General features: G+C 41.4%; 1 protein-coding gene across 1 annotated transcript in view; it reads left to right on the forward strand.

The window, feature by feature from the left end:
- Positions 1-212: 212 nt before the first annotated feature.
- The window catches only part of RP2 (RP2 activator of ARL3 GTPase), a 45214-nt gene continuing 29379 nt past the window's right edge, over positions 213-16047 (forward strand). The window contains exon 1 of the mRNA XM_019019075.2: positions 213-641. Coding sequence (XP_018874620.1) covers positions 540-641 — 102 coding nt within the window. The 5' untranslated portion in view covers positions 213-539. The remainder of the gene's footprint in view (positions 642-16047) is intronic.

Genomic DNA, 16047 nt, shown 5'->3' on the forward strand with positions numbered 1-16047 from the left:
ACTTTCATCATAAGATAAATCTAATGTTCAACTAGAGATCTCTCCCGCGCCTTGAACTTGCAAATTTATGAATCAGGGGCAAAAAAAACCCGGATACCGAGCCTGCCTCCCACCAGCTAGAGAGCCCACCAAGTTCCAGGAGGGGCGAGGCCGAGGGCGGTCCGTGCCACAGCTGTGGGCGGGGTTGTCCGTGCTTGCGCCAGAGCCGGCCCGCCCCGCCGCCAGAGGCTGTCGCAGGAGCCAGGCGTGGATTGGTATGTGGGTATGTCGGCCTCTCTTCATAGGCCGCGCAGGATTGCTCGAGAGGCTTTGATTGGCTCAACAGGCGCTGAGCGTTCATTGGCTGCGCTGGGTCGTCAGGGCGACGAAAAAGGGGAAGGGGTGCTGGGCCTGGCGGGCAAACTAAGGCTGCGGACTGTTGGGCGGTTCCGCGGGGCGTTGTCCGGAGAGCTGCGAGGCCGGGGTTCCCAGGGTTCACGCCACACTCTAGGAAGTGCCTGAGCTAGTGAGCTGGCCAACGAGCTCCGCGGGCTGGGACCATGGGCTGCTTCTTCTCCAAGAGACGGAAGGCTGACAAGGAGTCGCGGCCCGAGAACGAGGAGGAGCGGCCAAAGCAGTACAGCTGGGATCAGCGCGAGAAGGTAATGAAAGTCGTGTAGCCGCCGTCTCAGCCTCCCTGAGCCGCTCCGCCAGGTCCCTTACCGCCCGGGACCGCTGAGGGGGCCGACCCAACTGCTGCCGCACTCTCTTGAACGCGGATAGCTGAAGTCTGGGTGCACGACTTTTTTGGGGAGCGGGGACGTGAAGTACAGCGCTAGAGAGGCCGCCCAGAGGGCTGTGGAGCTCCGGAAGGAGCCTTAGGAGTTTGTTGTCGTGGTAGACAGACTCCCCCGGGAGCTTTCTCTGACTCCGAACCCTGCCTTGCTCTGACTTCCTGTTGGAGATGATCGATTCGAGAGAGGGAAAGAGCCGAGAACGCCCTGAATCTCAAATCACCTCGTTTCACCCACCGGCAGCGTCAAGCGGGGTTTTGTCCAGTCGTCGAGTTACGTATATGGGACCGATTCTCATCTCTTCCGGGGCTTAATGTTCTGTGGCTGTTTTCTCTTTTGTCTGCCCTCCCCGGCAAATCTCTTTGGTGCCTCATGATATATTTCACTGCTGAATTTTCTCAATTACCAAGTGGACTGTTTAATATACAGCTTTACTCCCCCTCCTCTTCCAGTTATCCGAAAGAAATAATGAATATCGCATCAGTCGTGGAATGTGTATTAAGACTGTAAGGTGAAAATAAGCGGCATAAACTAGGCAGTATTTTACTGCTGGTTTAAATGAATGAAAACGCCCTTATTTTTATTTTTGTATATAGCCAGAAACGAAAAAACTTTGAAAACCTCCATTAGTCTTACACAAAACACACTCGGTCATACATTTCATAATAGTTCCTCTTTCTACATAGTTCTCCATTTGTGCTTACTAAACTACTTTGATGGACTTATCAATTATTTCTCCCAAACAAAATGAGAGATTTTTCAAATGGGTATTATGAACAGTTAACTCCTTGCTTAAGGCAACATATCTTTACCCAAGATTACTTTATAATAAATGTATTAACGTTTTGGAATCACAGACCTTTCTGCATGATTTCCAATCCCCAGCAGAATGTATTCAGGTAAGCTCTGGTCTCTAAGAGTCAGAGTTAAGAAATTGAAAGCTTTTTGCAGCTTTTCTCAGCCCCGTCTTTCTGCCCCTACTTCTCATACACACCCTTCTTGGGTCACATGGTACCTTTATTCTCTGTTAGTCATACTCGATAGTAGCATTTTATAATGTAGGGAAAGAAAGTACTGTGCTTTCTATTTCACAAGAAGATTGCACCTGCCATTTAAAGTTATCTGATGGGCGGTTTTTAAAAGATATCGTTTTCCTCAGCCTTTGGCTTTCTAACAATGTTCTTTTAGCTTGAATTGTCTGCCTTAGAGAAAGTTGAGTATTTCATTTTTATTTTAGTTTTTTCTTTTGAACTCAGGCTAAATCTAAACTAAATAAAATGTCTTTTTTATTTATAGTAGTCTTGGCTGCCTATGACTCATCGTTTCACAATAAATTGTTTTACAGTTAATGTTTATTAACATAATATTCAGGTTAGTTAGGATTTCTCATGTTAATCCTTCTTTTAGATAAGTGTGTGTGTCCTGTGATTTTTTTTCTTCTTTTGCCCATTGGCTAAGTAAATGCATTGAGAAATATAACATTGGACACCAACATCTAAGCTTTTTCCCCACAAATGAGTGTGTAATAAACTTTCAATTGTAGAAACTGTTTTGAGCTTACAGAGAACCTTTTTTTTTTGAGAACACTACTAAGTTCTGTAGTTGTAGAGATGTAAGAGATGTTATTGGATATATAAAATAAGCTCATGCTTCTGAGTGTGTGTATAATAAAAGTTAAAATCTTGATCAACTCAGCCAATCAAAATGAGAATTTCTAACCAAATGAGCATTCTGAAAAAAACCCCAGTTTTAAAATCTTTTGGACTGTTGAAGAGAATTACCAGCTTACATTTTGAGACAATGCAGACACCACATTTCCCAACATAGCTTTTTCTTTTTAGTTTTTTTTTCTTTAGGAATTACTAGGAATTCTTTCTAAGTTGCCTCATTTTGATAGCTTGTTAAATGTTATACAATTTAAAATATTTTTTTCTAGGGCCAGGCATGGTGACTCATGCCTGTAATCCCAGGACTTTGGGAGGCCAAGGATGGTGGCTCTCTTGAGCCCAGGAGTTCCAGACCAGCCTGGGCAATATGGCGAAACCTCATTCCTACTAAAAATACAAAGATTAGTGGGGCATGGTGGTGCACACCTGTAGTCCCAGCTACTCAGTAGGCTGAGGTGGGAGGATCACCTGAGCCTGGGACTTAGAGGCTGCAGTGAGCCATGATCGGGCCACTGCCCTCCAGCTTGGGCAACAGAGTGAGACCCTGTTTCCAAAAAAAATAAATAAATAAAATATTTTTTCCTAGTTCCTTGCCTCCTGTGAGGTTAATTTGGGCTAGTGTGCAAATGTTCTGTATTAGTCCAATGATACGTTTACTGAGCATGGCCTTGCTTGCTCCTAGAAGATTTCAGTTGTACCTTAAAAGGAACAGATTGCAAATACAGCCCAGAGAACATAAATGAGATATGATGCATGCATATTAATAGAAATGATTTATATTAAAAGTTTAGGCTTCTGGAATGTGGTTATGGATTATAGCATATACAGTTTTAAAGTTATATCAGACAATTACCATTCAACTTGTAAGACTTTTACATGTAAAAACAAAATGGATTGCCTGAAAAATTTCCTTGCAACTTAGAAAAGGATGTTTACATTTTTCCTTAGGTTGTGCAATCAGAGTATCTTTTTTTGATGTTTTCTTTTTGAGATGGAGTCTGGCTCTGTCATCGCCCAGGCTGGAATGCAGTGGCGCGATCTCGGCTCACTGCAACCTCTGCCTCCTGGGTTCAAGCGATTCTCCAGCCTCAGCCTCCTGAGTAGCTGGAATTACAGGCGTGCACCACCACGTCTGGCTAATTTTTGTATATTTTTAGTAGAGACAGGGTTTCACCTTGTTGGCGAGGCTAGTCTTGAACTCCTGACCTCAGGTGATCCACCTGCCTCAGCCTCCCAAAGTGCTGGGATTACAGGCGTGAGCCACCGCTCCCAGCCCAGAGTATCTTTATTGAAGGGCACCCCTTGGGTTTTGGGGTTTGAGTTGTGTAATTGGGTCAGTCTTAGGGGACTGAAGCTGGAAGAAATTGTCTCATTTAGAAGGAATGTCTGGGGACTAAGCATTGTCATAGCAACTGACATACTGTAGTCAACAGTGTAAGAAGCTCATTTTCTATTGCTACTGACTTTGAAAAAGAAAAAAGATTACAATTCTTACACTGATGTGATGAGAAATATTTTTGGATTGTAAGACTTGTGTTTAAATTATTTCAAAAGAAATGTTTTTATCCTTATCTGTATGCTGCCACCCATAGGTAGGCAAATTATTCAGTATGTATGTACTCAAACACCAAGTAAGTCTCAAAATTATAAGACTTATCCCTGCCCTAAAAGAGTTTACTGGCTTTCTGGAGTTAAAACAGGAAACATTTAAGTACATATGAGGTGAGGAAGAGTGATACGGAAAAGTAGTTTTCATCTTCCAGTATTCATGCCCATACTTTTCCTCCTAGATAATAGAAATGAGGATTAACTCTAAACAATTATGGCTTAAGTGTGAAAATTGTGATTTGAGTAAGGACAACACATGTGTCTGTTATATTTGTCTCATATTCAATAGAAATAATACTAAACAAAAATCTTATACCAGAAATTCGAGTATCTATTGTGTAACTTTGGGTAAAGCAGCCAATTTGTGCACTTCAGGTTCCTCAGCTATATAGTAGGACAATGCTAAAGATTTCTCTACTGTTTAGTAAGGTAAAGGCCTGTCCTGAAGAAGAGGTTTAGACAGTAATGGTCACCTCTGAGGAAAGAACTTAAACCAGAGGTTGGGCATGACAGAACTGGTTTTAACATAAGGCAGATCATAATTCCCAGGATTGGTCATCAGTGGAAGGGGTGGCTTCGTTGAGGACCTGATCTCCATGTTAGTCAAAATTGTCAGACAGTTAGGGTGGTAATCTGCTAGAAAGAAGTGTCTGCACTAAGTAGGAGGAGGCTAGATACTGTTTTTAGCCTTCTTTTAAGTATGAAAAGTATTCTAGTTACCCATTGCTGTGTACCAAACCACCCTAAAACTTAATGGTTTAAAATAATGGCAGATATTTTGTTCATAACTCTTTAATTTGCATAAGGTTAAGCAGGGTTGACTCTGCTCGATGTGGCATCAACCGTGACAGCTTTCAAGATGGCTTGACCACATAGCTGGCTGGCAAGTTGATGCTGGCTTTGGGCTGGGAGCTCAGCTGGGGCCTCTCCATGTATTCCTGGCTTCCTTACAGTGTGATGGCAGGGTTCCAAGGGCAAGCATCCTAAGAGAGACTGGCAGAAGCTGCATGGTTTTTTCTAACTAGCTTCTTAAGTGAATTCTTAAGTCACTTAATTAGACTTAATTTGGATGTGGTAGGAGTAATGCTGAGGCAGTCACAAATGCCCACCCAGTTCCAAGAGGAGGTGACCTCTTAATGGGAGGAGTGTCAAAGAATTTGCCAGTAGGTTTTAAATCCTCTATATAAAGTTGTTTAAAGGATATAACTAGTTCTTTGTTTATTAATTTTAAAAATAGCTTTTTAGAGATATAATTCATATGCCATACAATTCACCCATTTAAAATATATAATTCATTCTATCTAACTGTATATATATTTTTGAGATGGAGTCTCGCTCTGTTGCCCAGGCTGGAATGCAGTGGTATGATCTCTGCTCACTGCTCCGCCTCCTGGATTCAAGCGATTCTCTCGCCTCAGCCTCCCAAGTAGCTGGGATTATAGGCGCGTGCCACCACGCCCAGCTAGTTTTTGTATTTTTTAGTAGAGATGAGGTTTCACCGTGTTGGCCAGGCTGGTCTCGAAACTCCTGGCCGCAGGCAATCTGCCTGCCTCGACCTCTCAAAGTGCTGGGATTACAGGCATGAGCCACAGTGCCTAGCCGTCTGTGTTTTTGTACTCATTAACCAACCACTCTTCATCCTCTCCTCCCACTACCCACCACAGCCAACTATTGTAGATAATAATTTATTGTATATTCCAAAATAGCTAGAAGAGAAAATGTGGAATGTTCCCAACACAAAGACATGATAAGTGTTTGAGGTAATGGATATCCCAGTTACCCATATTTGATCATTACATTGTTGTATGCTTGTATGAAAATATCACATGTACCCCATAAATGCATACTACTATTATTATATATCCATAAAAATTTTAAATAAATTTAGTTTAAAAATAAAGTATATAATTCAGTATTTTTTAGTAAGTTCACAGGCTTATCACCATGGTCTAATTTTAGAACATTTTCATCCCTGGAAAAAGAAACCCTGTACCCATTAGTAGTCATTCCCCATTCTCGTCTCCCTGAGCCCCTGGAAACCACAAACTTATTTTCTGTCTCTATAAGTGTTCCTATTTTGGACATTTCACTTCATTGGAGCCACAATATTTAGCCTTTTGTGACTGGCATCTTTCACTTAGCATGTTTTTGAAGTTTGTCCATATCGTAACATGTATCAAGACTTTATTCTATTGTATGGATATACCACATTTTATTTATCTATTCATCAGCTGATGGACATTTGGGTTGTTTCTACTTTTTGTCTATTATGGATAATGGTGCTATGAACATTTGTATACAAGTTTTTGTCTGGACATGTTTTCATTTCTGTTGTGTACACATCTAGGTTTGGAATTGCTGGGTCATATGGTAACTCTATGTTTAACTTTTTTTTTTTTTTTTTTTTGAGACGTAGTCTCACTCTGTCGCCCAGGCTGGAGTGCAGTGGTGTGATCTCAGCTCACTGCAAGCTCCGCCTCCTGGGTTCACGCCATTCTCCTGTCTCGGCCTCCCCAGCAGCTGAGATTACAGGCACCCGCCGCCACGCCCGGGTAATTTTTTGTATTTTTAGTAGAGACGGGGTTTCACCATGTTAGCCAGGATGGGCTCGATCTCCTGACTGCGTGATCTGCCCACCTTGGCCTCCCAAAGTGCTGGGATTACAGGCGTGAGCCACCACGACTGGCCTATGTTTAACTTTTTGAGGAACTGCTAAACTGTTTTTTAGAGTGCCTGCACCATTTATATTTCCACCAGCAGTGTGTGAGTGTTGTTTCTTCACCCATATAAAATTTTGATAAAGGTAAAAAGCATAGAGAGTGAAAAGTATGTGGGGCTGGAATTTTAATTTGTATTCTGCACCTAACTACACCTCACTGATAAACTAATTTAGCTTTTAGCCCTCAGTTTCCTAAGATCCCTTCCAGTTCTTGAATTCTTTGAGCAGCTCATGAGGGGAGGTAAGCATTGCTAGAAACATTCAGGCAAATCTGGATGAACAAAGGGAATGTGATAGGATGTAAAAATAGATTCAGATTAGATTAGATGATATGGGGAATCTTTTCAATCCTAAAATTTCATAATTCTATTTTGTTGTTATATATTTCACAAAATGGTAAGCTAATATAAATGTAGTACTTCCGTTTCTTGAATCATCAATAGTATATAAGCTCAAGATACTGGTCTTGAGCTTATACTATATAAGCTCAAGATACTGGTCTTGAGCTTATACTATATAAGCTCAAGATACTGGTCTTGAGCTTATACTATATAAGCTCAAGATACTGGTCTTGAGCTTATACTATATAAGCTCAAGATACGGGGTAATTTTTGTATTTTTAATAGAGACAGGGTTTTGCCATATTGGCCAGACTGGTCTCGAACTCCTGGTCTCATCTGATCCTCCCACCTCGGCCTCCCAAAGTGCTGGGATTAAAAGCAAGAGCCACTGCACCCAGCCTCAGAAATTTTTATAGAAGTTTTAAGAATGAAGCATCAAAAAAGAAAAGGTATCAGAAAGCTGAAATAGCAAGGTCGTGGTTAAGATCATTAGATACATAGGATATGAGCTGAATTTTTCATAGCCCCTTTTATTAAAACAATCATTTAAAAAATATATTTTTGACCCTGGTACTCTACAAAGCTTAGTACATTTTTTTTTATTAAAAAAATTTTTTTTATTATACTTTAAGTTGTAGGGTACATATGCACAACGTGCAGGTTTGTTACATATGTATGCATGTGCCATGTTGGTGTGCTGCACCCATTAACTCGTCATTTACATTAGGTATATCTCCTAATGCTATCCCTCCCCTCTCCCCCAACCCCACGACAGGCCCCGGTGTGTGATGTTCCCCTTCCTGTGTCCAAGTGTTCTCATTGTTCAATTCCCAACTATGAGTGAGAACATGCAGTGTTTGGTTTTTTGTCCTTGCTATAGTTTGCTGAGAATGATGGTTTCCAGCTTCATCCATGTCCCTACAAAGGACATGAACTCATTCTTTTTTATGGCTGCATAGTATTCCATGGTGTTTATGTGCCACATTTTCTTAATCCAGTCTATCATTGATGGACATTTGGGTTGGTTCCAAGTCTTTCCTATTGTGAATAGTGCCGCAATAAACATACGTGTGCATGTGTCTTTATAGCAGCATGATTTATAATCCTTTGGGTATATACCCAGTAATGGGATGGCTGGGTCAAATGGTATTTCTAGTTCTGGATCCTTGAGGAATCGCCACACCGTCTTCCACAATGGTTGAACTAGTTTACAGTCTCACCAACAGTGTAAAAGTGTTCCTATTTCTCCACCTCCTCTCCAGCACCTGTTGTTTCCTGACTTTTTAATGATCGCCATTCTAACTGGTGTGAGATGGTTATCTCACTGTGGTTTTGATTTGCATTTCTCTGATGGCCAGGGATGATGAATATTTTTTCATGTGTCTGTTGGCTGCATAAATGTCTTCTTTTGAGAAGTGTCTGTTCATAAAAGTGTAGTACATTTTTTACTTGTATAAATTCCAAATAGGCTAAAAGCCTACTGACAATATTGACAGTAGCAACGATGATGTAGGTGTCACTTGGGTTAAGTCACAGGAAAACTCAAACCATAGTGTCACAGAGGCTACCCTTTAGCTTTGCATGCCCAGAACACAATTTAATAGCAAAGATAGTGGATCTGTCTTCTGGGAGGTGTGTATATTGACTAAGATCATAAGTTTTATATTATTATTGAGAGAAACTATTTGTCCTGTTCATTTTCTTATTATGTTTCAAAGTCATTGAGATTAAGAATTTATATTTCAGCACTATTAGTTCTATAATTATGTGGCACTAATGTTTTCATTTGTGAAATAACCTCTCAGCTACATAGCTATCTAGCCCTGAAGCTGACTTAACAATGTTTAAACTTTAAGTATTTGTTTTAATTGAAGTGTAATTTATATACAGTAAAATGTACCCTTGTTAAGTGTACGGTTCTATGAGTTTTGACAAATAAATACAGTTGTGGAGCTATCACCAATCAAGATATAAAATGGTTCCATCGCCCCCAAAAGTTCTTCCTTTGTATAGTCAGTTTGCTCCTTTGTAGTCAGCCCCACTCCCAGCTCCTGATAAGTTTTCTATCCCTATAGTTTTGTCTTTTTGAGAATGTCGTATACATGGAATCATACAATACGTAACCTTTTGAGTCTGGCTTCTTTCACTTAACCATAATGCATTTAAGATTTATCCATGTTGTTGCATGTATCAAGAGTTTTTTTTTTTGAGATGGGGTCTCACTGTGTCACCCAGGCTGGAATGCAGTGGCACAATCTCGGCGCACTGCAGCCTCAGCCTCCGGGGCTCCAGTGATCTCCCATCTCAGCCTCCCAAGTAGTGGAGACAACAGGCGAGTGCCACCATACTCAGCTAATTTTTTGTATCTTTTTGGTAGAGATGGGGTTTCAACACGTTGCCCAGGCTGGTCTTGCACTCCTGAGCTCAGGTGATCCGCCCACCTTGGCCTCCCAAAGTGCTGGAATTACAGGCATGAACTACCACACCCAGCCAGGAGTTCCTTTTTAATTGCTGAGTGGTATTCCGTTGTATGGATATATCACAGTTTGTTTATCCATTCATCAGTTAAAGGACATTTGGGTTGCTTCCAATTTTGGTAATTATGAATAAAGCTACCACAAATATTTGTGTGCAGGTTTTTGAATGAACATAAGTTTTCATTTCACTTGGGTAAATACCCATGAGTGGGATTGCTGATCATATGGAAATTGTTTATTAAACTTTACAAAAAACTGCCAGGTCAGTGGCTCACACCTGTAATCACAGCACTTTGGGAGGTGAAGGCAGAAGGATTGCTTGAGGCCAGGAGTTCAAGACCCGCTTGGGCAACACAGTGAGACCCCACCTCTACAAAATGGATAAACATAGCCAGGCAGAGTGGCATATGCCTGTAGTCACAGCTACTTGGGAGGCTGAGACAGGAGGATTGCTTGAGCCCAGGAGTTTGAAACTGCAGTGAGCTCTGATTGCACCACTGCACTCCAGTGTGGGCAACAGAGCAAGACCCTGTCTCTATAAAAAAAAAATTAATTAAAAATTTAAAAAAGAAACTGCCAAACTATTTTTCAAAGTGGCTATGCCATTTTGCCTACCAGCAGTATATGAGAGATACAGTTGCTCTGCATCCTCACATCACTTGCTTGGTATTGTCAGGTTAATTTGTTTTTAAGAGACAGGGTCTGCTCAGTCTCCCAGGTTGGAGTACAGTGGCATGATAATGGCTCACTGCAGCCTGGACTGCCTGGGCTCCAGCAATCTTCCCACTTCAGCCTCTCAAGTAGCTGGGACTACACTACATGTGTCTGCCACCACACTCGGCTAATATTTTTATTTTTTGTAGAGACAAGGTCTCGCTATGTTGCTCAGGCTGGTCTGAAACTCCTGGCTTCAAGCGATCGTCCCACCTTGGCCTCCCAAAGTGCTGGCATTACAGCTGTGAGCTACTGCACCTCGCCTAGCTTTAAAAAAAAATGTTTAGCCATTCTAATAGGTGTGTAGTGATGTTTCATTGTAGTTTAACTTGCATTTCCCTAATGACTTGTATTTACCTAAATGTTGAGCATTTTTCATGTACTTATTTGCCATCCATATATCTTTGGTAAAATGTTTATTCAAATCATTTGCCCATTTTGTTATTGGGTTATTTGTTTTCTTATTATTGAGTTTTTCAGAGCTCTTTATATGTCCTGGATACAAGTCCCCTGTCATATGTATGTTTTGCAAATACTTTTTTCCCAGTTAATAACTTGCCTTCTCTTAAGAGTGTCTTTTGAAGAGCAAACATTTTCAATTTGAGTAAAAGTCCAATTTCCACTCACTTTTTCTTTTGTGGATTGTGTTTTTGGTTTCACATCTAGGAATTTTTTTTCTTTTTCTGAGACGGAGTCTTGCTGTGTCGCCAGGTTGGAGTACAGTGGCGCGATCTCGGTTCACTGCACTATATATATATGTATGTATGTATGTATATACACATACACCATATATATGTGTGTATATATATACATACATATACAAAACAATTGCTTACTAGATGCACAAATCAATGGAATAGAGAGTTCATAAACAGGCATATCTCTCTTTACATATATATATCTATATCGATCACACTATATGTGTGTGTGTATATATACACACATATATGTGTATATGTGTATATATGTGTATATATGTGTGTGTATATATATACACGCATATATATGTGTATATACATATATATGGACTCATATATGTGTGTATATATATATATATATATATATATATATATGGACTCACAGTGTGTCCTTGGACAAGTTATGTAGTCTCTGTGTGCCTCCATTTTCTCAAGTATAAAACAGAGATAATTATAATGCACAACCCTTATAGGGGTTTTTATGGATTGAGTGAATGATTATAGAGCACTTGGTATGGTGCCTGGTACATATATAGTGCTTCTTATACTCCTGAATCTTTTTACTTCTATTCAGACTGGATTTTCATTGGAATTAACAAATCCCATTATTTTATCTCACATTATCATTATGGAAATTTAACTGTGGAGATGAATTTTAATGAAAAATTTGTATTGCCGCTTAGTAAGATAATAAGATGTTCATTTTTGTTTTCTGTTAGGAAAATAATGCTTAACTTGGTTTAATAGCTGTAGGACATTAAATTGATATCAGATGAATTACAACTCTTGAAATTTTTCTTTGATTTTTTTTTTTTTTTTGAGACAATTTGGCTCTTGTCTTCCATGCTGCAGTGCAGTGGTGCAATCTCGGCTCATTGCAACCTCTGCCTCCTGGGTTCAAGCAATTCTCCTGCCTCAGCCTCCCAAGTAGCTGGGATTACAGGCGCCCACCACCATGCCCAGCTAAGTTTTGTATTTTTAGTAGAGACGGGGTTTCACCATGTTGGCCAGGCTGGTCTCGAACTCCTGACCTCAGGTGATCCACCTGCCTCGGCCTCCCAATGTGCTGGGATTTCAGGCGTGAGCCATCACGCCCGGCCACTTTCCTTGATTTTTTAATGTATATCCATTACCTTTTAAGGATTGTAGTAAGAAATAGTCTAGGCCAGACACGGTGGCGCATGCCTGTAATTCCAGCACTTTGGGAGGCTGAGGTGGGTGGATCGCTTGAGTCCAGGAGTTCGAGACCAGCCTGGACAACATGGTGAAACCCCATCTCTACAGAAAATACAAAAATTAGTTGTGCATGGTGGTGTGCACTTGTAGTCCCAGCTACTCAGGAGACTGCGGCGGGGAGGATTGCTTGAACGGTGGAGGTCGAGGCTGCAGTGAGCTGTGAGTGTGCCACTGCACTCCAACCTGGGCAACAGAGTGAGACCCTGTGTCAGAAAAAAAATAATACAGTCTAAACTAAACTCACTTCATAAGTGGCTCTTAGGAAAAAATAATTTAAAACATGACCTTTCCATGTTTGTGATTCTAGACACTTTATTTCAGAACTAGTAACCTGCAAAATTACGAAGGATTTCAGTTTCAGTTGTTTATTATTACTTTTTTTTTTTTTTTAAGTGTCAGGGTCTTGCTTTATCACCCAGGCTGGAGTGCAGTGGCATGATCATGGCTCACTGCAGCCTTGAACTCCCAGGCACAAGCAGTCCTCCTGCCTCAGCCTTCTGAGTAGCTAGGACTACAGGCGCACACCACCATGCCCAGCTAAGGGTTTTTGTTTTTTTTTTACCCCCCTTCCACCAACTCACTTCAAATAATCTGCTAAGTTTTAAAAAACTTTTTTAGAGCTAGGGGAGTGTCACTGTGTCACCCAGGCCAGTCTCAAACTCCTAGTCTCACTAGGCCACTGGCCCACTCTCAAGTAGCTGGGATTACAGATGTGAGCCACTGTGTCTAGCTCCTAATGCTTTTTGTTTTGAAAAACTTTCAGGAATTGTTGAGAAAGTACAGCAACATAAATCTTAAATTTCTCCTTGGAAGGCCGTGCTGACAGTCCAACTAATTTTATACTACAGAACTATTTAGCTATAAAATCTTTAGCTATCAGATTAATTTCTCCCTATGAGCTAGGAAAACTGGAGTGTCCAGAGAAAATACTTAGGGTAGTAAATTACATTTAACTCCTCAGCATTGGCAGCTGTTATGGACTGAATGTTTGTCAAATTCATATGTTGAAGCCCTACCCCCCTACACATGGCTGTATTTGGAGATGGGACCTCTAAGGAAGTAATTAAGGTTAAGTGAGGTCATAAAGGTAGAGTGCTGATCTGATAGGATTAGTGTCCTTATAAGAAGATTCAGTTAGCTTGCACTTGCTCCCTCCCTCTCCTTCACACAGAGGACAGGTCTGGTGATGACATAGCAAGAGGTTGGCTTTTGCAGTCTGAGCAGACTAAAACAGGCTGCCATAACAAAATACCACAGACTGGTGGCTTAAATAACAGAAGTTTATTTCTCACAGCTCTAGAGCCTGGGAAGTCCAAGATCAAGGTGCCAGCAGATTCAGTGTCTGGTGAGGGCTCTCTTCCTGGCTTACAGACAGCTGCCTTCTTGCTGTGTCCTCACATGGCCTTTCCTCTGTGATTCATCCTTCTGCCTTACCTCCTACAGCCATTGAATTACCAGTCTGCTGATTCTGTTTCCTCAGTATTTCTCAAATTCATCCCATCTTCTTCTTCCCTAATTACAGCTCTGGTTCCAGCCCTTTCTGTATGACTACAATAGTCTCTCCAATCAATCCATGTTGCATGTGTCCTTATCTCATCAGAGTAATTATCCTGACATGTAAATTTTGCTTATTTAAATCTTTCTGTGGTTCCCTCTTGTCTGTGGATAACTTCTAAGCTTTATATAATACGGTTTCTGCCTACCTCTGTAGCTTCATCTACTAGCATTCTGATAGCATGTGTAACACCAAACTACTTTCAGTTTTCCTCCCACTCCCTGAAGAATTTTACTTTGTTCCGTCTGTTACTTTTGCCTGGCATGGGAAGGGAGGGTCCTTTATTCCTACCCCTTTTACCTAACGAGCTCTAGCTTATCCATTCTCATGTTTTGCAGAACTTCCACCCCACTTCTCTTCCCCGCCCCAGATGTCCCTTCTCTGTCCCCTCCAAAATATTCTCAGCATCTCTCATTACATGGTCAAGTTGTTTTTAGTTTAGATGAATGTTTACTTTTATGGAAAGAGCTGGTCCTATTCATTTTAGTGCCTAAAACAATGTCTGGCTCATACTGGGTATTCAAATATTGGTAGAGTGACTGAACATCCAGAAAGTTAAGGTGATTTTTTCAAGATCAGGTTGCTTATAGGGGACAAAATTGGGACTGGAAAATGAGTACTTCTTTTATTGCCTCATACTGCAGACCAGTGTTCCTCCTAGTACAGCATGTAAAACTGGCTAAGTACAATATCTATTGTGCAATTACTAAGTCAATTTAAGCTCATTTGCTAATCATTAAGATGATTAAATTTTGCTTTGTAAATCAAATTTTTACGTATTGTATATATGGGAGCCTATGGTGCATGAATGGTTTTGCATGAAGTTTATATAGTCACAAACAGTTAAAACAGTTGAAGTAGATAAGAAAGTCACATGGAAGAAACAAAAATAGGCTTTTAGTGACCATATTTTGATAGGTCAGTTAAAATAAAAAAAATTAATGTGACATTTTCCAGGCATACTGTTTAAAAGATTATGTGGGCCGGGCTCAGTGGCTCACACCTGTAATCCCAGCACTTTGGGAGGCCAAGGCAGGCGGATCATCCAAGGTCAGGAGTTTAAGACCAGCCCGGCTAACATGGTGAAACCCCATCTCTACTAAAAATACAACATTAGCTGGGCATGGTTGCGCACGCCTGTAATCCCAGCTGCTCAGGAGGCTGAGGCAGGAGAATCACTTGAACCCGGGAGGTGGAGGTTGCAGTGAGCCAAGATTGCGCCATTGCACTCCAGCCTGGGTGACAAGAGTGAAACTCCATCTCAAAAAAAAAAAAAAAGAAAAAGGCCGGGCACGGTGGCTCACACCTGTAATCCCAGCAGTTTGGGAGGCCGAGGCAGGTGGATCACAAAGCCAGGAGATCCAGACCATCCTGGCTAACATGGTGAAACCCCATCTGTACTAAAAATACAAAAACAGGGGCCAGGCGCGGTGGCTCACACCTGTAATCCCAGCATTTTGGGAGGCTGAGGCGGGCAGATCACGAGGTCAGGAGATCAAGACCATCCTGGGTAACACAGTGAAACCCCATCTCTACTAAAAAATACAAAAAATTAGCCAGGCATGGTGGCGGGTGCCTGTAGTCCCAGCTACTCGGGAGGCTGAGACAGGAGAGAGCCGAGTTCATGCCACTGCACTCCAGCCTGGGCAACAGGGCGAGACTCCGTCTCAGAAAAAAAAAAAATACAAAAACAAAATTAGCCGGGTGTGGTGGCAGGCACCTGTGGTCCCAGCTACTCAGGAGGCTGAGGCGGAGAATGGCCTGAACCCGGGAGGTGGAGCTTGCAGTGAGCTGAGATTGCGCCATTGCATTCCAGCCTGGGCGACAGAGCGAGACTCCGTCTCGAAAGAAAGAGAGAGAGAGAGAGAGAAAGGAGGGAGGGAAGGAAGGGAAGGAAGAGAGGAAGGGAGGGAGGGAGGGAGGAAGGAAGGAAGTAGCGAAGGAAGAAAGGAGCGAAAGAAGGAGTGAAGGAAGGAGCGAGCTATAGTTTGGAAGATCTAAGAATAGAAATGGCCAAATTTGAAAAATTGCGTTGTAGCTTAATAAATGCTTGAATCAAATTTGCTTGCATTTACATATTGTGATTCTTGTGCCTTCAGGTTCTTCTGTTTTCTGTAGCATATTGCAGAAATCAGTTGGGGTTTAGAAACTGAGACCATACATTGATTTGAAAAAGGATAGAGAAATATATTTCAGTCTGGGTACATTCCCAATTTCAGAATTTTATTTTATTATTATTACTATTTTTGGGACAGAGTC

The sequence above is a fragment of the Gorilla gorilla genome, chromosome X (genome assembly GCF_029281585.2).
Source record: "Gorilla gorilla gorilla isolate KB3781 chromosome X, NHGRI_mGorGor1-v2.1_pri, whole genome shotgun sequence".
Taxonomy (NCBI): domain Eukaryota; kingdom Metazoa; phylum Chordata; class Mammalia; order Primates; family Hominidae; genus Gorilla; species Gorilla gorilla.